The sequence below is a fragment of the Microtus pennsylvanicus genome, chromosome 10, assembly GCF_037038515.1.
Source record: "Microtus pennsylvanicus isolate mMicPen1 chromosome 10, mMicPen1.hap1, whole genome shotgun sequence".
Lineage (NCBI taxonomy): Eukaryota > Metazoa > Chordata > Mammalia > Rodentia > Cricetidae > Microtus > Microtus pennsylvanicus.
The window spans coordinates 44,830,154-44,852,368 of record NC_134588.1 but is presented as its reverse complement, the minus strand read 5'-3'; the positions used below and the strand labels follow the sequence as shown (position 1 = coordinate 44,852,368).

At 43.5% G+C, this 22,215-nt stretch overlaps 1 protein-coding gene across 1 annotated transcript in view; it reads right to left on the bottom strand.

Moving 5' to 3' along the window:
* Niban1 (niban apoptosis regulator 1) overlaps positions 1-22,215 on the bottom strand; it is a 158,282-nt gene that overhangs the window by 7,898 nt on the left and 128,169 nt on the right. Inside the window, exons 11-12 of the mRNA XM_075988216.1 lie at positions 21,387-21,497; positions 17,858-17,965 (exon numbers count right to left, since the gene is read on the bottom strand). Of these exons, the coding sequence (XP_075844331.1) occupies positions 17,858-17,965; positions 21,387-21,497 (219 nt within the window). The remainder of the gene's footprint in view (positions 1-17,857; positions 17,966-21,386; positions 21,498-22,215) is intronic.

Genomic DNA, 22,215 nt, shown 5'->3' with positions numbered 1-22,215 from the left:
CCCCCCTCTTTTGGCGTGTGGCATTGGGAGCTGGATCCCAGTCCTCGGGGCGCCAGGGCGGGCCCCACTGCCTTTGTTTCTATGGCCTGCCTGCACCAAGGAGAGTAGGCGCTTTGTTTGCGAGCTGCCCAACCAGCACGGAGGCCTGATCTCTCGGCCCCAGGAGAACCAGCGTTGGGGAGAACCAGCATTGGGGAGAACCAGCGTTGGGACAAGCCAGGGTTGGGCACGGAGACCTGATCCCTTGGTGCCAGGAGAGCCAACATTGGGGAGACCGCGTTGGGTAGGCAAGGAGACCTGATCTGGTAAAAGAAGACCCATAAGGGAGTATTTGGAAGAAGAGATGGGCAGACGCCAAGGCAAGAATTCGCCCAACAAACTGAAAAGCAACATGAAGCCACCAGAATCCAGCGACCTCACAACGGAAGGACATGAACACCTTAATCAAGAAGGAGAAAAGTTTGACTTCATGAAAGTGATTGACGCCCTTAAACAGCATGTAAAAAACGCCCTTATAGAAATGGATGAGAAATATAACAGAAAGTTTGAAGAATTGAATAAATCAGTGAATGATACCCTAGAAAACCAAGGAAAAACAATCAAACAGATAATGGAAACAGTTCAAGACTTGAAAACTGAAATAGAGGCAAAGAAGAAAACACAAACAGAGGGCCGGCTGGACATGGAAAATCTAGGTAAACGAATAGAGACTACAGAAACAAGCATAACCAGAAGAATACAAGAGATAGAAGAAAGACTCTCAGATTCTGAAGATACCATAGAGAAAATAAACACTATGATCAAAGAAAACAGCAAGTCCAACAAACTCTCATCACAAAACATTCAGGAAATATGGGACACAATAAAAAGACCAAACCTAAGAATAATAGGAGTAGAAGAAGGAGAAGAAGTGCAGCTCAATGGTCCAGAAAATATATTTAATAAAATTATAGAAGAAAACTTTCCCAACCTAAAGAAAGATACCTATGAAGGTGCAAGAAGCATACAGAACACCGAATAGGCTGGATCAAAAAAAAACTTCCCCTCGCCATATAATTATCAAAACACAAAGCATTCAGAATAAGGAAAAAATATTAAGAGCGGCAAAGGAAAAAGGCCAAATTACTTACAAAGGTAAACCTATCAGACTTACACCTGACTTTTCCATGGAAACCATGAAAGCCAGAAGGTCCTGGATAGATGTACTGCAGAAACTGAGAGACCATGGATGCAAGCCCAGATTACTATACCCAGCCAAGCTTTCGTTCGCTATAAATGGAGAAAATAAAATTTTCCAGGATAAAAACAAATTCAAACAATATGCAGCCACAAATCCAGCCTTACAGAAAGTAATAGAAGGAAAATCACTAACCAAGGAATCCAATAATGACCACAATAACTCAGACATCTAGAGACCCTTCATCAACACAAACCAAAGAAGGGATACACACAAACTCTACGACTAAAAAAAAAAATGACCGGAGTTAACAACCACTGGTCATTAATATCACTTAATGTCAATGGTCTCAACTCACCTATAAAAAGGCACAGGCTAAGAGATTGGATAAGAAAACAGGATCCAACGTTCTGCTGTTTACAAGAAACACACCTCAACCACAAAGACAGGCACCTACTCAGAGTAAAGGGTTGGGAAAAGGCCTATCAAGCAAATGGACCTAAGAAACAAGCAGGTGTGGCCATACTAATCTCTAACAAAGTTGACTTCAAACTTAAATCAATCAGAAGAGATGGAGAGGGGCATTTTATATTCATAACAGGAACAGTTCATCAGGATGAAGTCTCAATCCTGAACATCTATGCCCCTAATATAAAAGCACCCACGTACATAAAAGAAACATGGCTAAAATTCAAGGCAGCAATCAAACCGCACACACTAATAGTAGGAGATTTCAACACTCCTCTCTCACCAATGGACAGGTCAATCAGACAGAAACCTAACAGAGAAATAAGACAACTAATGGAGGTAATGAAACAAATGGACTTAACAGACATCTATAGAACATTCCACCCAAATAGGAAAGAATACACCTTCTTCTCTGCAGCTCATGGAACCTTCTCGAAAATCGACCACATAGTCGGTAACAAAGCAAACATCCACAGTTACAAAAAAGTATTACTAACCACCTGTGTCTTATCAGATCACCATGGATTAAAGTTAGAATTCAACAACAAGGCTACCCCCGGAAAGCCCACAAAGTCATGGAAACTGAACAGCCAACTACTGAACCACACCTGGATTAAGGAAGAAATAAAGAAAGAAATTAAAGTCTTCCTGGAATTCAATGAAAATAAAGAAACAACATACTCAAACTATGAAAGCAGTCCTAAGAGGAAAGTTCATAGCACTAAGTGCCCACTTAAAGAAAACAGAGAAAGCTCACATTGGAGACTTAACAGCCCACCTGAAAGCTCTAGAAAAAAAAGAAGCAGACTCACCTAGGAGGAGTAGGAGACTGGAAATAATCAAACTGAGGGCTGAAATCAATAAAATAGAAACACAGAGAACAATCCAAAGAATCAATGAAACAAAAAGCTGGTTCCTGGAGAAAATCAACAAGATTGACAAACCCCTATCCAAACTAATCAAACGGCAGAGAGAGAATTTGCAAATTAATAAGATCAGAAATGAAAAGGGGGACATAACCACAGACACAGAGGAAATTCAGAGAATCATTAGATCTTACTACAAAAGCCTATACGCCACAAAACTGGAAAATGTAAAGGAAATGGATACTTTCTTAGATAAATATCATTTACCAAAGTTAAATCAGGACCAGGTGAACAATCTAAATAGACCTGTTAGTCGCGAAGAATTAGAAGAGGTTATCAAAAACCTCCCTACCAAAAAAAGCCCAGGACCAGATGGTTTCAATGCGGAATTCTACCAGAACTTCCAAGAAGACCTAATACCTATACTCCTTAATGTATTTCACAATATAGAAACAGAAGGGTCATTACCAAATTCCTTTTATGAAGCTACAGTTACTCTGATACCAAAACCACACAAAGACTCAACCAGGAAAGAGAATTACAGGCCGATCTCACTCATGAATATCGACGCAAAAATCCTCAACAAAATACTGGCAAACCGAATCCAAGAACACATCCGAAAAATTATCCATTATGATCAAGTAGGCTTCATTCCTGAGATGCAGGGCTGGTTCAACATACGAAAATCTATCAATGTAATCCAGCATATAAATAAACTGAAAGAAAAAAACCATATGATCATTTCATTAGATGCTGAAAAAGCATTCGACAAAATTCAACATCCATTTATGTTAAAAGTCTTGGAGAGATTAGGGATACAAGGGTCATACCTAAATATAATAAAAGCTATATACAGCAAGCCGACAGCTAACATCAAATTAAACGGAGAGAAACTCAAAGCCATCCCGCTTAACTCAGGAACACGACAAGGCTGTCCACTTTCGCCATACCTCTTCAATATAGTGCTGGAAGTTCTAGCAATAGCAATAAGACAGCATAATGGGATCAAGGGGATTCGAATTGGAAAGGAAGAAGTTAAACTTTCGTTATTCGCAGATGATATGATAGTGTACATAAGCGATCCCCAAAACTCCACCAAAGAACTTGTACAGCTGATAAACAGCTTTAGTAATGTGGCAGGATACAAGATCAACTCCAAAAAATCAGTCGCCCTCTTATACACAAAGGATATGGAAGCAGAGAGGGAAATCAGAGAAACTTCTCCATTCACGATAGCCACAAACAGCATAAAATATCTTGGGGTAAATCTAACCAAGGAAGTGAAAGATCTATTTGACAAGAACTTTAAGGCATTGAAGAAAGAAATTGATGAGGATACCAAAAAATGGATGGACATCCCTTGCTCTTGGATTGGGAGGATCAACATAGTAAAAATGGCAATTCTACCTAAGGCAATTTATAGATTCAATGCAATCCCCATCAAGATCCCATCAAAATTCTTCACAGATCTGGAGAGGACAATAATCAACTTTATATGGAAAAACAAAAAACCCAGGATAGCCAAAACAATCCTATACAATAAAGGATCTTCTGGAGGCATTACCATCCCTGACTTCAAACTCTATTACAGAGCTACAGTAATGAAAACAGGGTGGTACTGGCATAAAAACAGAGAAGTCGACCAATGGAATCGTATAGAAGACCCGGATTTTACCCCACAAACCTATGAACACCTCATTTTCGATAAAGGAGCTAAAAGTATACAATGGAAGAAAGAAAGCATGTGCAACAAATGGTGCTGGCACAACTGGATGTCAACCTGTAGAAGAATGAAAATAGACCCATATCTATCACCGTGCACAAAACTCAAGTCCAAATGGATTAAAGACCTCATTATCAGCCCGAAAACACTGAACCTGATAGAAGAGAAAGTGGGAAATACCCTACAACAGATGGGCACAGGTGATCGCTTCTTAGGTATAACCCCAGAAGCACAGGCATTAAGGGCAACATTGAATAAATGGGACCTACTAAAACTGAGAAGCTTCTGTAAAGCAAAGGACACTGTCACTAAGACACAAAGGCAACCTACTGACTGGGAGAAGATCTTCACCAACCCCGCAACAGACAAAGGTCTGATCTCCAAAATATATAGAGAACTCAAGAAAGTAGACTTTAAAATGCTAATTAACCCAATTAAAAAATGGGGCACTGAACTGAACAGAGAATTCTCAACAGAAGAACTTCAAATGGCCAAAAGATACTTAAGGTCGTGCTCAACTTCCTTAGCAATCAGGGAAATGCAAATCAAAACAACTTTGAGATACCATCTTACACCTGTCAGAATGGCTAAAGTCAAAAACACCAAGGATAGCCTTTGCTGGAGAGGCTGTGGAGGAAGGGGTACCCTCACCCATTGCTGGTGGGAATGCAATCTTGTGCAACCACTGTGGAAGTCAGTGTTTCGGTTTCTCAGGAAATTCGGGATCAACCTACCCCTGGACCCAGCAATACCACTCTTGGGAATTTACCCAAGAGATGCTCTATCACATGTCAATAGCATTTGTTCAACTATGTTCATAGCAGTATTATTTGTAATAGCCAGAACCTGGAAACAACCTAGATGCCCTTCAATGGAAGAATGGATGAAGAAAGTATGGAATATATACACACTAGAGTACTACGCTGCGGTAAAAAACAATGACTTCTCGAATTTTGCATGCAAATGGATGGAAATAGAAAACACTATCCTGAGTGAGGTATCCCAGACCCAAAAAGAAGAACATGGGATGTACTCACTCATAATTGGTTTCTAGCCATAAATAGGGGTCACAGAATCTACAATTGGCGAACCTAAAGAAGCTAAGTAAGAAGGTGAACCCAAGGAAAAACATATCGTTATCCTCTTGGATAAGGGAAGTAGACAAAATTGCCGGGGAGAAAAGTGGGATCTTGGGGGTGGGGTGGGAAGGGGGTAAGGGGAGATGGGGAGAGAAAAGGTAGAAGGGAAGGAGGGGGGACTTGGGGAAATAGGAGGATCGGGATAAAGGAAGGTTGGATAGGGGAGCACGGAACCACAATTCTTAGTTAAGGGACCCACTTTAGGGTGGGCAGGAGAATTGACCCTAGAGGGGCTCCCAGGTGCCCAAGCTGAGGTCCCCAGTTAGTTCCTTGGGCAGCTGAGGATAGGGAACCTGAAATGACCCCATCCTAGCGCAATACTGACGAATATCTTGCATATCATCTTAGAACTTTCATCTGGTGATGGATGGAGATAGAGACAGAGACCCACACTGGAGCACTGGACTGAGCTCCCAAGGTCCCAATGAGGAGCAGAAGGAGGGAGAACATGAGCAAAGAAGTCGGGACCACGAGGGGTGCACCCACCCACTGAGGCAGTGGAGCTGATCTACTGGGAGCTCACCAAGGCCAGCTGAACTATTACCAAAAAAAGCATGGGATAAAACTGAACTCTCTGATCATGACGAACAATGAGGGCTGATGAGACGCCAAGGACAATGGCACGCAGTTTTGATCCTACGCAATCTGCTGGCTTGGTGGGAGCCTACCCAGTTTGGATGTTCACCTTCCTAGATATGGACGGAGGGGGGAGGACCTAGGACTTACCACAGGGCAGGGAACCCTGACTGCTCTTTGGACTGGAGAGGGAGGGGGAGAGGAATGGGGGGAAGGGGAGAGGGGTGGGAGGAGGGGGAGAAGAGTGGGAGGAGGGGGAGAAGAGTGGGAGGAGGGGGAGGGAAAGGGGAGGCTGGGAGGAGGTGGAAATTTGTTTTTTTTTCCTTTATTCTTTTATCAATAAAAGAGAGAGAGAGAGAGAGAGAGAGAGAGAGAGAGAGAGAGAGAGAGAGAAACAGGAGCCAAGCATAGCTTCTTGGTAGCAGCACCCCCCCCCCCAGACTGGCTCTGTTTGCTAGTCACAAGCAGAGGTGCAGCTTCTTCTTTAAGAGACAGCTTCCTGGTTCATACTGGCTATATGACTGGCTCTGGCTCTTTCAGTAGGTCCCAATATAGAGCATTTAAATGGAGTTTGTGAGCAGAGTGCTACAAGTTGCTTAATGGTGACATAGACCCACTGTGTCCCTGGAGCTGGGACAGTGATCATGGCTTGCAGAGGCAGTGAATATACCTCCACTATGTTGGACAGGGTAGAGCCAACAGGCAAAGCTTCAGCATTAGTCCGAGCTATGACCTCTTGGCATTAAAAAAAATTCTCCTGATCAGAAAGGATTACAAATATATTAATATGACAGATTTAGAAAAAAAAGAACTCTGAATGGGTCACAGTGTTGGATAAATATACATAGGCTTATGAGAAAGAAGAAAGAGTACAAAAAGTCATAGATTAAAGGAGTAAAGATAAAAAAAATAAATATTAAAAGGTAATAGAGTAAAAAAAGTAAGCCATGGAAAGATGGAATATACACAGAGAGTCTAGACTATGCATTTTATTGTGCTTTATTTGAATTTTTTGAGTGCAGGGAGACATTTGATTTTGAGGGCTGCTAAGTTAAACCAACATATATATTTTAAAAGTATCTTGACTTCAAAATTTGAGCCTAATAATATGTTACTTTGGAGAAGAGGTTTGGCTTTTTGTTTCTGGAAGGAACTTCCAGAATAATGTGGCTTGATAAAACAAGAACTCCCTAAAAGGTCTTCATGAAACCTAAAAATACTTTGCCCAACAAACAGCAAGAAGCAGTTTGGAAAAAACAACACACAGATTCCCCAAGTGATTGTTTATAAATGTTTGTTTTCATTTTCAGGGGGATGTGATATAGAGATAAATACTTTGCATTGGTATGAATCTTAGTCTACTGATGCAAATTTAAGGTTGATTTTGTTAAACTGTGTATATGAATTTCTGCTCTTGTTTAAGGTATTATATTTGTGCAGCTTGTTTAAAATATAATATATAATTAAGAAATGTGGATTAACAGATAGTCATATATAATAGTCAAACCATAGCCATGTTAGTTGGGTTTTCCAGATATACAGGAATATATTTCAGATGGTATTCTTCAAACCTTTCAAAGACCTACAGAATATGGCATTTAAAATGTTTTAAGAACTTAGACTTTTCTCAACAATGAGATACATCTGTTCCTGAGAGCACCAATTTACTTCAGAGATGATGAGCATTGAAGAAATTCCTTATGGAGTTTGCTGTCATTGTGGCAAGATTAGCCATTTGGGCAAGAAACTGCTATCTCTTAGACTGCTTGACAGTATGTTGTATAAACTGGACATGAAGGACCCACAGGAAAAGGACCAGTGAACTTTGCCAGACTAAAAAAGGTGGTATAGTACTTTAGGATTCACAGAAGAAATTGCCAGACATTCTGCAGGACACAGAAGAAAGCAACTGATGAATTTTGCCAATACAAGGCAGAACAGATCATCAAATCTCCTGCTTCATTGAAAAGTCTGCTGGATATTGTAAGCCTGTAGGCTGAAGATGGATGTCCCAATGTTACAGAAGAAGTTTGAGTGACTGTTCAGGCAGCAAGATATCTCTGTCAATTCTAGAACTTTGGAAGTTGCTAACAGTGCACTTCCTGTTTAATTAGATAATATTGTATCCTTCTGGAGTCTTTGAAGAGTTGACAACAGATAGTTACAGTTTTCCTTAGTTATAATAAAAGATAAATTAGATATGATGTTAAAATTAAAACCTTCCTTTTATTTAGACAAAAAAGGGGAGGTGATGTAGGATTCCCCTCTATATACTGTGAATATTATTTTAATGGTTAATAAAGAAGCTACTCCATGGAGCCTATGGCAGGGCAGAATTAAGCCAGGTAGGAAATCCAAACAGAAATATATAGAGACAGTAGGCAGAGTCAGGAAGAAACCACTTAGCTGCTTTAGGAGGCAGATGCCATGTAGCTGCCCAAGAAGCAAGAGGTAACAAACCACAAGCTTTGTGGTAAAATATAGAATAATAGAAATGAGTTAATTTAAGATATAACAGCTAAATCATACACCTGAGTCATTGGCAAAACAGTGTTATAATTAATATAGTTGTTATATGATTATTTGAATCTGGGAAGCTGGGAAATTAAAGCGCAATCTCCGTCTACAGGAAATGTGGTAGATACTCAATAAATGGAAGTATGTCATATGCAGGAAAATGGATCAAATGGAGATAAGTGAAATTTCCAGACCCATAAAGACAAGTATCACCTATTTTCTCTCACATACAGAATCCAAATTTAGGAAAAATCCCTAAAAAGAGACATAAAAGCAGAAGGAAGACTATTTGGAAAGAAGATTGGCAGGAGAGAAGAGTGGGGACAAGGAAGGATGATGGTGTGAGAATAGCTAAAATACATTATGATCACAGATGAAAAGAAAAAAAAACCATTATTTTTATAATTAGTGTCTAATACTGATAACAGAAAAATACAAGTTGCCTATTTTCAAGAGACAAGGAACTGTTGACTCTCACTTAACACCTCCTTGTAGAAGAGCAAGGGGACAGCAACTGGTCCTGACAGTTAAAGATGCTGAGATAACAATGCAGCCGATGTCTTCTCTTTGCCTGTGGCCTATGTGCTAAGCACCTTGCACTGTTAACTGTGGTTAAGGGGACACTCAGTCACTGATCATCCCCATCCTTTTCTGTGCACAGGGAATACATCCTTTGTACTTTAAATGGGAAAAGAGCAGAGCTGCGTGTGTGTGTGTGTGTGTGTTTTCAGTTGTCTCAGGGCATTGTTTACATTAGTTTAGACCTTCTTGGAAATCCTAAAATTAGAACTACCACAGAATTACGTAGGTATCACATCCTCTTTTTCTTTATAATAACCAAAGTTTCCATCTTCATTTTTTTATCTGATGCAAACAGTACTTTACCAAAGTAAAAGTTACATGCAGTAAAATGTAGAATTTAAAAGTGTAGCTAGATGACTTTAACTATAAATATATTCATGTGACCATAACCCAGGTCCTCTTCCAGCCCACACCCCTCCAAGAGATAAAGCACAGTCTGACATCTGTTGAGTTTTGGTTTGAGTTTTGCATGTAAACAAAACCATGTATTGGCTTGTGTTTGCTTTTAAAAATTTTTCTACTTTGCTACATGGGTCAGCAGCTCATTCCTCTTTATTGATAAACATTCACTACATAGATAAGTTGGAATTGTTCATCCATACTCTTTTGACATTGATTGTTGTGATTTGGATAAGAATGGCTCCCATATGGTGTAGGAAGTCCTTCTATCTATGTATCGCTTTTTTTGGTCAATGAATAAATCTGTTTCAACAGAATAGGGCAAGCCGGAGTTCCAAGCGAATGGAGGAGGAAAGAGTAGTTGTAGGCGGAGTCAGCGAGAAGCCATGTAGTTGCTGCAGGGGACAGATGACTGTGTTGGAGCCTGCCGGTAGGCTATGACCTCGTGGTGGTGCACAGATTAATGGAGATGGGTTTAAGATATAAGAGTAAGCCAAAAATACACTTAAGCTATTGGCCAGACAGTATTGCAAATAATATAGTTTCTGTGTGATTATTTCATGGTCTGGGCAGCTGGGAACAAACAAGTGGCTTCCACCTATACCCATAGGGTCATATATTTGAATGCTTAATCACCAAGGATTGGCACCATTTGATAAGAAATAGGAAGTATGGCCTTCTTAGAGGAAGTGTGACACTTGGGGTTAGGCTTTGAAGTTTTAAAAGTCTACAGCAGGCCCAGTCTCTTTCTGTCTGTGTCTGTCTCTCTATCTCTCTGCCTATGGAGAAGGAGGTAGCTCTCAAATACTTCCTCAGCACCATGCTGGCCTACATGTTGCCATGTTCCCTGCCATGGTGACAACAGACTAAACCTCTGAAACTGTAAGCAATCCCCCAATTACATGTTTTCTTTTATAAATTGCTTTGGTCATGGTGTCTCGTCAAAGCAATAGGACGATGATTAAGATACTGACTTTTTAATTAATGAACATTTGTATGTACATTTTATTCTGTATGGGCAACTTAAGAACCACTTTATCTTAGGTAGACACCTAGAAATAAGATGTAGATATATGTTCAACATCATTAGCACAGAAGCCCCTTTCTAGTTGAGAACCCAAGGATTCTGTCTTCCTCTTCACCTGGCACTGATGGTCTCCAATTCCAAGACAGCTCAGATATGATACAAAAATCCCTTGACTTTCCCAGCCTCCCAAAGGCTTCCAAATGCCTTGTTACCAGCATGAAGACCAAGCAGGGATAAATAAATAAATGCTAGAGATGAATTCAGTGATCCAGGCACTTGATAGTGCTGAAGAGAGGGGCTCCCTTAGGGAACCAAGGACTTGGCAGAGGGAGTTGATGCCTTTTAGTCTGATGGCAGCTTTCACCGCTGAGACACGGGGGTGGCCGTGGGCCTGGATTTTAGGGTTCCACCAATGCAAGGCAATAGGGCTCATTTATATCCACCTGAGAAGAAGGGTGGAAGACCGAGGAGACACAAGCGTCAGTGATCTCTAGAGCTGTAACAGACGGAAGGGGCACTGCCCAGGACACACTGCTCATGGGAGCCTGGGTAAGTAGGACGCCACTCTGAACCTGTCTTTACTCCTATCACACGAGGAGAGCAAGCTCAGGCCTCAGCACCCCTTGTCCCTCACTCCCCTGTCACTCATCCACTGGCACCAAGCGAATGACCGAGCTCAGCTAGGGATGCTGCTACCTTCCCTGGAAGCTGCTTCCCTGCGCAGCCACCGTAATGTTCTCACATGGCATCCTGTGTCTCTATACTGTGAACTCCAGGGCAGCAGGGACAGTAACCTGGATCATATACTGTACATGCCACAGTACCTGGATCATGTTTCACACATTTTGGGGGTATGTTTGATGAATAAATAGAAAACATATTTTCATCTAGTTAAATAATTCTGTGGGAAGGGAACAGAGGCGTATTTTATGTTTCTGGGATGTGTCTAATTTTACAATGCACACCTTCCATGATGAGACAATTGAACTGGATCAGATGCTTATTTTTTCTGGATCAACTAAAATGGAATATTGACATGGAAATTTGGAGGGTGGTTAAGAAGAGGAAAATGCCACCATAGGCAATCCTAATGCACAGCTAGGGTAGAGTGGAATGTCGCAGATCTAGGAAACTGCTGCTGGAAGAACTAAGGAAAGCTCACTTAGGAAAATAAGGGCTTCTATGAGGCAGACAATCCTCTCTTATATCTGCCTATAAACCTGGGGTTCCCAAAAGCTCTGACACCGATAGAATGCCCTATATCACTGAAAACGTAGGGCCACAGGCTCTTTTGAAAGCAATCTCTCTCAACTAAAAATGGCAAGATCTGTGGCTGGGGGGAATGGCTCATTGAATAAAGCATCATTTTTTGCCTATATTTAGGTCCCTATCACCCAATAAAAGCAGGGGGAGGAGGCGGGGCATTGGACTGCCTGTAAACCCAGTGTTGAGGAAGCAGAGACAGGGTTCCTAGGCCAGGTTGGCTACATGGACTTGCTGATTGGCAAGCTCCAGGTTCAGTGAGATGGAGGAAGATATTCTGTGTCACTCACTCTTTGGCCTATACACACACAAACATACCTGAAAATATACGTGCACCCACAATTGCAAAAATGCATGTATATCACATACACACACACACACACATAAAGATGCAAAAACCAAACACACCTGCAAGAGGGGCATAAATCGGGCACATTTCAGTCCTCTCATGTTAAGAAACAGAGAGCCAGAAAGAAGGGGAGCCTCCTCCCACCCCCTCTCATGAAGAAGGTAGTGGTAAGATACGCCTCCACACTTCCCTTGGGAGGGAAAATACATATTAAGCAGCATCTCTGTGTGAAGACACATTCTGAGGTAGATTAGTAATCTCTCAGGCTACTATCATCCATCACATATGGCCAGGGCACCCACACAGACCAATTCCTTTCTCCTTTGGTTCTCTCAGATCCTTTCCACCAAAGAAATACTCCAGGAATAAATACAAGACTGACTATGTCAATGGTTATCTGAAGAAGAAAAAAAAAACAGCATTTATAGAATAGGAAAACAATCAGAGAAAATTCCACAGTATAATAACCCACACAAAGGATTTTAATGTTCAGTGCTTGGAGAGTCTCCAAGCTGTCAAAAAGCCATTTAAAAATTCTTGGATGCTTTTTTTATTGACTCCAAGGGAGAATGGGCCTGAAAATGGCCAGGCTCCTCAGTAATGTTTTGGAACATGGAAGCAGCCATAGTAATAGTTGCAGGAGAGGTTGCTGCCATTTGCGGAGAGCCAGCTGTGCCACAGGTAAGTACTAACCGGATTCAGCTGGTGATAACTGGCTTCACGACCTTGGGCCTGCTATTCAACCACTTAGCTTCCCTCTTTAGCACTGTGAGGATGTGAATAGTCTCTTGCCTCCTCCAAGGTCATTTTGATGATTGATAAGAAATGTTTAACATTGTCATTCACTGCCTGGTGTATGATATGAACCTAACCAGATGGCAAATGTATCATCCTAATTTCTCATTCTTGGGGCACACAATACAAGCCAGGTGTGGAGGTGTAATTTTAGCATGGCAGGGTGCTAAGCCTGATGGATCGCCTGGGCTACGTAGCCAGATACTGTCAAAACAAAGGAGAGCTGAGATTAAAAGAAAAAAGAAAAAGAAGATACGTATTGTAATGGTCTATCCTGTCCCTTTAAGAGGCAAGCCCCACCCACTCCCTGCCCCATCCACTGAGGCAAGCAGTTCTTCCTTCTGCTTCCAGCCTGAGTCCCTTTCTTTCCTTTCTATCTCTATCCTGAAGAGGCAGCTTCTGCCTCTCTCCACTTCTCCCCTTCCCTACTGTTTCTCTTTCTTTCTCTGTCTCTGACTCTCTCTCTGCCCTTCTCCCTTCTCCCTTTCCCCCTTTCCCTTACCTCTCCATAACCCACTAAATAAATGCCCACTTTGTCTGCATGTACACAGCTCCCTGCTTGGAATCAGCTGCCTTTGTGGCCCACCATGGTCTTGGGGCCCACTGGCCTTTGTGTTCTGCCGCTGTACCCCTCAGGGAACAACAGCGCTTTACTTTTACCATAACACTGGTGCTTGTGACTTGGCCACGCTTTCTCCACATTCCCTGCTGCCCACAGACAGGCTGGCTGAGGAAACGGGGAACAGGGTTTCTTTACAACGGTTCTGCCTAAACACCGACCACTACGCACACCAGCAGCTTCAGTGGTGGGTTTTCCCCTTCCAGTCAGTCAACCACAGCCTTCACGGCTACGGTTGAGTCCTTCACTGGCATTCATCTCTGGTTGCTTTGCATAGCTAAAAAACGTGATCAGACAACCCAGGGTAGTCCATCCGTGCTAGCATCCAATTTGGGGCCCAGGGTCCCTCGGATTTTTCTTTCTCTTTTCTCATAAGTGGTCCCTGCTGTGAGAGACCTCTTGGAGTGGCCTCCAGCCTTTCTGGCATCCGAGCCAGGCTTTAACACCCTACCTATAGAGAGAGGACACTCTTCTACAGGCCCTGCGGGGTTCGTTTGCTGTTTTCACAGGTTTTCATGTTTTCAGCTATGGTATAAACCCTCAAACTATCAGCCACTGGCCTGCAAATGCTCTGCCAGTGTCCCACAGGCTCCACGTTTCCTCAAACTCTCCCTGCTACCACTGGTCCCGCGGATTAGTTGGATCCTCGAGGCAGCTGTTTTCAATTCCAGCCTTTGCTGCCTGCCGTGGCTTGTTGCATGGCAGCTTGGCAACAGGGCAGATCACGCCTCTAGGTCTCTCTTGTTATTATGTTTAAAATTCCTGTGGCTCAAAAAAAAAAAGTGGCCTTTTCATACAACATGTGACCACCGCCATTTTGACTGAGGTCAGGTGACCTCACTGCCATCTTAACTGACAGCCACGTCAGGTGACCAAGTCCCACCACCTTTACTGAGGTATACCCTGCCTGGTCCCCTGGTTTTGTGCAGTGACATGCCTTTGGTAGGACCTACCAAGAGCATCCACTTAGTCCAATTCCTATTCACTGTGTGCACGCACACACGCACATATAACTTAAATATACCTATGTTTACTGTTAAGTGTTATAATTGTCTGCCCATTATATCTCATTCCAGACTGACAAAGCAATAAGTCTCATGTTTTAAACTGGTATGTACTTTTAAGTTTCTTACGAAAATACTTTATATTTAATCCAATCCTGTTCTAAAATATATTAAGCTGTTCTCCACTATTGTCAGTTCTGCTGTTAACCTTCGACTACAAGCAGTTTTTCTTCTTTCTGTCCTTTTACAACTATAAATCTTACCTGCTACGTTGAGAGCCGGTACAGTTGAGCTTGTACTCAGCTCTCCAGGCAGATTCTACAGTGTAGTTATCTATACCTGGTAAACAGCCCGCAACTGCTCAGAGATCTGGGGAATATGGCATTTAAATATTTAATTATTAAAAAACTTTTCGTAACAAAAAGAGACTGGTTGGCTCCTAGAAGCAGCACTCTACTTCCTCCAAAAAAGACAGAAGACAAATGGGCACAAAACAACATCCATCTGCAATTTGCTTCAACTGCTAAACACTGACCTCTGGGCAAAACTGCCTTTCATTTAAACTAAAGATCTCTAGACAGTGGACAGAATCCCTGGAATCGACAGCCTAGCTGCTCAGGTCAAGGTAGGCTTGTCTTCCTACAGGTTTCTTAGCCCACAGGATCTTCTGAAGCCCGGCAGGCCCTGCACTAAACAGCAAAAGAAAAATATGACCCTCATCAACCATGGAGGACCCTGAGGAGTAGCTCTAGGCATCAACTAAGTAAGTTCCCTGTCGTTTTTCAATCAATAACTCATGTAAAATTTTGTCCTTCTCAAAGATCTCTGATGCAGTTTGACAGCTGAGAGGTTTTGTCAGTTTAAAAGGACAACCTCACCAAACAAATTTCAGTAAAATACAAGTTATTAAGGTGTGTACCCGCAAGTTATAAAGGTGTGAGGACAAAGACAAGTTATCAAATTTCTCTCTCATGCTGCCTTTTATAATCTAAAAATACTTTTTATTTTGCAAAAAAATATTTGTCACAGTCATTCTGATATAAGTATGCTGCTGTTTAAAACTTATGTTTTCATAAACCCAAAAAATTCTTGTGAGTTCCAGGGAGCCAAATTAAAGGATCCACCCCTCTCACTTCCCTGGTCCTAAAACGTTTTTTTTCCTAAACTTAACTTTGTACTCTGTTCCGCCAATACCTTAAACAGGTATAACAGACACTAGACAGTTCCATACCACAAACAATGGACAGGAGCAAAGAGACCAGCTATGCCAGGATGTGACCAGCACCCAGCTTTCTCAAGTTCCCCCCAAGATGATGCCCACAAATAAGCAGGAAGCAGTCTTGAGACTCTGCAGTCCCAATTTCTTTAACCTGTTGCCTAACCTCCAGGCTTTTTATTATAAAAAAAAAAGAGAGATGGAAATGTAATGGCCTGCTCTGTCCCTTTAAGAGACAAGCCCAGCCCACTCCATCCCCCATCCACTGAGGCAAGCAGATCTTCCTTCTGCTTCTAGCCTGAGTTTCTCCCTTTTCCTTCTCTGTCTCTCGTAGAGGCATCTTCTGCCTCTCTCCCTTCTCCCCACTTTCTCTCTGTTTCTCTTTCTCTCTGCCTCTCTCTCTGCTCTTCTTCCTTTACCCCTTCCCTCTTTTCCCTTTCCCCTCCATAACCCACTAAATAAATACCCACTTTCTCTGCATGCTGTGCCTAATAGGTCTCTGTCTCTCACCCACCACGTGGCTCCCTGCCTGGGACTGGCTGCCTTTGTGGCCCACCATGGTCTCATGGCCCGCTGCCCACTGCTGCCACTTGGGGACCTGCGGCATTTTATTTTTACCATAATACATATTATTATATGAATTTCATAAATGATGGAAGTTGACCAAAACAAGTACAGGGGCTTTCCCGGAAGCCCAGAACTTACAGACAAGCCTTGAAGAAGCTCCAGACACTTCTTGTCTGTTGCTCTATCACACCTCATAGTCATGGCTGCCCTGCAGCTCCATGCTCACAACAGTTCATGTCAGAGATTTCAGTAAACTAAAGTTACGGAAGGTAGGAGAACAAATAGTCCTCTGTGCTCACAATGAAGATCTTTTCTGGGTGTAGTGGCCAACTTTTGGTGCACGTGCTGAATAAGATTGACAATAAAATGGTAGAACATCTCATCTCCTTTGGCAATCCACCACAGCCCTTGCTTGGCTCAAGTCCTGTCACTGGCCTTTGAGATTTCCTGTAGTTTGGGAGTCAGAAATCCTGGGCTATGTGTGTGTGTGCATGGAGGCTGGAAAATGTGAGCCTGTTTCCACACTGACCAAAGGTCAGAGAGCTGGAACTTACCTCTAGTCCTTCAAGGTTATTGTGTTTCTACCTCAAACAAAAGTCCCACCTAGATTTAGAGCAGAGAGGCCTGCTCTGTTAAGGTTGCTGTCAACAGGTGTGGCTAATAGCCCAGACCTTGTATTTCAGGAATAGAGAAAAAGATATGTTTCTATCTCAAAAGAAAGAAAGTCTACAGATCCCTTAAGGAGATAACTTTGGATTCCACCTAGGCAGTGGTTTACCTACAGAATGTTTCGTTCTAGGGTGTGAGCATGACTTGTTTTGTTCTAGCAACTGAATGGTTAACTAAGGATTTAGCCTGTGCAGGGCAGTGGTGGCATACACCTTTGATCCCAACACTCAGGAGGCAGAGGCAGGCGGATCTCTGTGAGTTCAAGACCAGCCTGGTCCACAAAAGCTAGTTCCAGGACAGGCTCCAAAGCCACAGAGAAACCCTGTCTTGAAAAACAAAAAACAAAACAAAAAAGGATGTAGCCTGCGACCTTCAACTGGTTTGTTTATCTCCTTGTATCATGTTAATGCAGCTTTTGTCTTATTCTTTCCTTTTATGACCAGGGGTATTTTAAGCAATTGAAAATTAAGCTGGGGTAGATTCCAGTACTCACTGGAACTCCCTTAAACTATTCTATATGTCTCTCCCTTTCATTATGTTCATTTGTGTCTTCATATTCTTTATTGTATTTCTAAATCCCCATGCCTCTACCCTGGCAAGAGGTATTTTTGCTGAGGCTGGTCCATGACGTGTGTGTGTGTGTGTGTGTGTGTGTGTGTGTGTGTGTGTGTGCGCATATGTGTTGAAACATAGGCTTTGTCTATATATTTGTGCACCGTCTCTGGCTGCAGTTGCACTACACAGCAGCGCTGAGAAAAAAACACCCACAAAACCTAAAACATACCTGACCACCAACAAAGAATTCACCAGCCCTCTGGTGTAGTCTAGTATTTGCCAGTGCAGGAGCCCAAAATAAATATTCAAACTTAAGCATCAAACGGAACAGTGCCCGTTTCCTTACTGGTTTGCATGTGGACGCCAGTGCCTTCTGCAGGGTGGGCAGTGTGATTTGAATCAGTGCTTCCTGGAAGATCTTCTTCCGGATGGTGCTGCTGTCATAATCATATTGCTGTGAACACAGAGATACACGCTAAGGAGCAGTTTTAATCTGTAACTTTCACTGAAACAAGAAAACAAAACGCCCACCCAGTCATCTCCCTTCCTCAGCCCCCACTAATTTCTGAGGATTCTCATAAAGTCTAGGGCCTCAGAAATCTCCTTCTGGAACTCTTGCGTAAACTGCGTCTAGGCTGTGGAGTCATGATCCATGTCACCCACCCCTTCTACAAATAAGGAAACTGAGGCAAGATCAAACCAAAGAAGTGATATGTTGTTTAAAGATGTGACTCAAACTGGAGAGTGAGTTTGTGCTTCATTACCCCCGAGCTGGGTAGACACGGGGGAGTCATGGGTATCAGTTATGCTCTGTCCCGAAAGCAGGGTGGGTGGCTTTTAATAATGTCCACGAGGGGAGAGAAGACGTGACTTAAAGTTCCATCAACACAGCGAGCACACTGAACACCCCAAACTGGAGAGTGCGCAGCAGCGCTGAGCGGTTCCAACAGAAACAGACCGGTGAGGACTAAAACATCCACCTGAAACTCACCAAAGAGTTCGACCACCACTCTCTGGTTTAGTCCAGGGCTCGAGAGTACAGAAGTGTAAAAGAGCACATTCAATCTTAAGAGTCAGCAAGAAGCCAGTTAGTGGTGACACATGCCTTTTATTCCAGCACTGGGAAGGCAGGGGGATCTCTGTGAGTTCGAGGCCAGCCTGGAACTCACAGGACAGGCCCCAAAGCTATTGAGAAACCCTGTCTCAAAAATCCCAAAGGGGGTGAGGGGAAGAAAAAAAAAGTCAACAAGAGCAGGCTCTTGGGAGCAGCCCATTTCCAGCCTGGTTTGCGTGTGGACGCCAGTACCTTGTGCACAGGCGCTCAGGAGAATTGCTGTGGGCATGTACACACAGTGGTTCAGCCAAAAGAAGAATGGCTGGAGAGGCACGCGCTCACATTGGAAGTCATAAGGCCACCAAGTAGAGAGGCCATGGGCGAAGGTAGGAGAAGTGGAAACACCAGGGCCAAGAGCCTGATTCAAACATCAGTAGGCTTGTTCTTGCCGGAGCTAGAATCTGTTCTGTTCTCATGGGACCACCCCTGGCAGGAACATCTTTTTTTTTTTTAAAGTAGCAAATAGTTTATTGGTAAGTTCATGGTTTTAACTGTAACAGCAAGTTCATTTGAATAGGAATGTGGGGGTTTGAAAGAAAATGCCCCCACAAAGGGAATGGCACTATTTGGAGGTATGGCCTTGTTGAAGTGGGTGTGGTCTTGTTGGAGGAAGTGTGTCATTGTGGAGGCAGGCTTTGAGGTCTCACTTATGCTCACGACATTGGCTGGTGTCTCAGACCACTTCCTGTTGCTTGTGACTCAGGATGTAAGAGCGCTCTGCTCCTTCTCCAGCACCACATCTGCCTGCACGCCATCATGCTTGATGCTTAACAGACTAAACCTCTGGACTGTAAGCCACCCCCAATTAAATGTTTTCCTTTATAAGAGTGGCCACAGCTATGGTGTCTCTTCACGGCAATAGAAACCCTGATTAAGACAAGGAGACAATAAACAAGTCAAAAATGCTTGCAAATTGTCAGAAAATCTGTGACCATCTGGGCTGTTGCACAGAAATCCAAAATCACAGAAAAGCCAAATCTTGAAGTATATCTGTCCTCTTATTAGAGTAGGTCCTGGGTACCTGATGTCTCCAGAACTGTGTAAGTTGTCACCTTCTAACTAAACACATAAGTACGGCTTTTACAGCTACCTGATGGGCTAGTAGTGAGAATTCTGTCTCCTTCTACAACAATTGCTCTTTTCCAAATATTTGATTTTGGGGTCACTTAAATGTTTTTGCAATTACAGTGTCGCCTCTCTAAATAAAAGGGAAGTTAAGCTGGACATGGTGAAATGTAGCCGGTAGACCCAGGATGCTTGGGTTCAGGAATGCGAAACCATCAACAGCTGGACACCCATCACATAGGTCTATTTTACAGCCCATCCGATGTTTAGGGTGACTGCAAGGTTTCCAGGAAACCCCAACTCTAGAGCACATGTCAAAGCGTATGTGAGTCCCCCATGGTTGTGTATTTCCGTGGCCCTGTTAGCTAGGCTGGCTATAACACTGACCTTAAGGTATTCTGGGTTCCTTTCAACCCCAACACCTGACGATTGGGACACCTTCCTGCCTCTACCTCCTTCCTCTCCTGTCTGCCTGTGCACTGCTGACTGTGGTTTGACCTTACCCCTCAGCACCACTGCTACTGTGCTTCTTGTGCTTCAATGGTCAACACTGCTTTTCATCACAACAGTTTGGGCACCAGAGATCCTGCTGCCTGAGTGGCATCAAGGTGAGGCCTGGAACTCTGGAACCTTAGACCCGATGGGACATCCCTCAGACCTGAGAGAACATCCTCAGACCCTACAGGACTTCAATCTTCTGTTCTAAAGCACTGTTTTCTGGAAGCCCAAGGTGGCAGCAACAAGTGGATCAGGTGTAAACACAGTTTCAGCTCCAAGCTCGTGATCCACGGCTGTGCTAAGCTTTAATAAATAAGTCCCGCTTCAGAGGACCGGCTTCCTCATCTGCTGTGGTGGGGGGAGTCTCATAAGCTCAGTGAGAGTCAAAGAAAATGGTGCATCTCTGGGGTCTGTTTCTTCAAACAGGCCAGAAGAGATGTCTCTGTGCATGCTTCCTGTCCTGTAGAGGAGCCAAATTCTGTCCCCAGCACCTACACTGGATGAGTGACAACTGCCTGTACTCCAGCTCTGGGGATCGGAATCCTCTTCTGGCCTCTATGGGAACCCACATACAGGTGGCATGCATTCACACAGACACGTGCAAACACGCATAAATAATTAAAAACTAAAAAATATAAATCTTTGGAGTGACAACTTAGGAACAACAAATCTTAGGAACATGATATTTCAAGGGCTTTAAATAAATACCAAATACATGCAAGCTCCTATTGTCACGACAGTCTTATCATGGACTTATACCTCAAGTTCCTTAAATCCATCTCACGTGGCAGGCGTACTTTCCCTTGGGCTGGTTCCTTTGGCTCTAAGTTTTGGGTTTTATTTTAAATGTCACTAATCTCGTACTTGGAGTGCTAGGCTGCAGCTGACCTAGTGTTATATTCTATGCAACATCTGTCACGTGTTTGCAGTAGCCAGCCTACACATTTGTCAGGTTGTGAAAGTAACCCCACAAGACTTCTAAGGCGTTAGTGCGGACGACATGTGGTTCCTGAAGACGCCACTAGATGGCAGGAGAGGCACGAGAGTCACGCTAGGGAAACCGCGGGGAACAATGGTCATCTGTGCTTTGGAAACCGGGATGGGGTGAAGGGGCGGTCAGGACATTTCCCACTAAGGAAAAGGAACAGGGGTCACAGTCTTGTCAGATGCTCCCCACAAATGAAGACAAAGCTCTTACCTTTAAGACACGGAGCTTAACCTTTTCGATGGTAGCCGCTGTTTTGGAAGCCTCTCCTTGGAGGTGTGGGGAGAGCAGCTGTTCAAACGTGAACACCGCGTTCTCCATGAGCTGTCCATCAATCAGGCCAACACAGAAAGAGACCACAGTCAGAGGCTGGGGACATGGGCCCGGCCTGCCTGCCTAGGCTCTGGCAGGAGGAGATGAACAGAGTTCCCCCATGCACAACTGTGGGGTGACACACGGCTCATCATACTCCCTGGGTTGTGAAACAAAAAACCTAGTGGCCACTATGCAATGGGCAGAGGGTGGAAAACACCCTTCTTTATACATAGATGCATGTCTGTCTGGCTTAAAATGGCATCCTTTTGTCCCCTCTTCTACCCACCATTCTTAACGGGAAAGAAGCCCCGGTACAAAGGGACTTGGAGCCATTCTCCTCCTCCACGCTCTGGTGCCTCAGACACAGATCACATGACAAGGTGGGAGAAGGCCCCTCATCTAGAAGGACATAAGTCAGTCTGTAGCACATATTCCCTCTATTGACACCCTATCGTCCCATACGGCCCTCTTCCTCTGCGAGGCTAGTGTTCCGGCTGGAATACGGAATGGTCCTGGTAGGCTCATTCCTGTTTATGAATACTTGGTCCTCGGTGGGAAGGCACTGTGTGGGGAGGCTATTGAATCTTCAGGATTTGGGACCTTGCTGGAGGAGGCGGGGCCTTGATGGGGGAGGCGGGGCCTTGCTGGAGGAGGTGGGGGCTTGAAGAATATAGCATCGCCCCTCCTCCAGCGCAAACCCTTTCTGCTTCCTGGGTACCAGTCATGG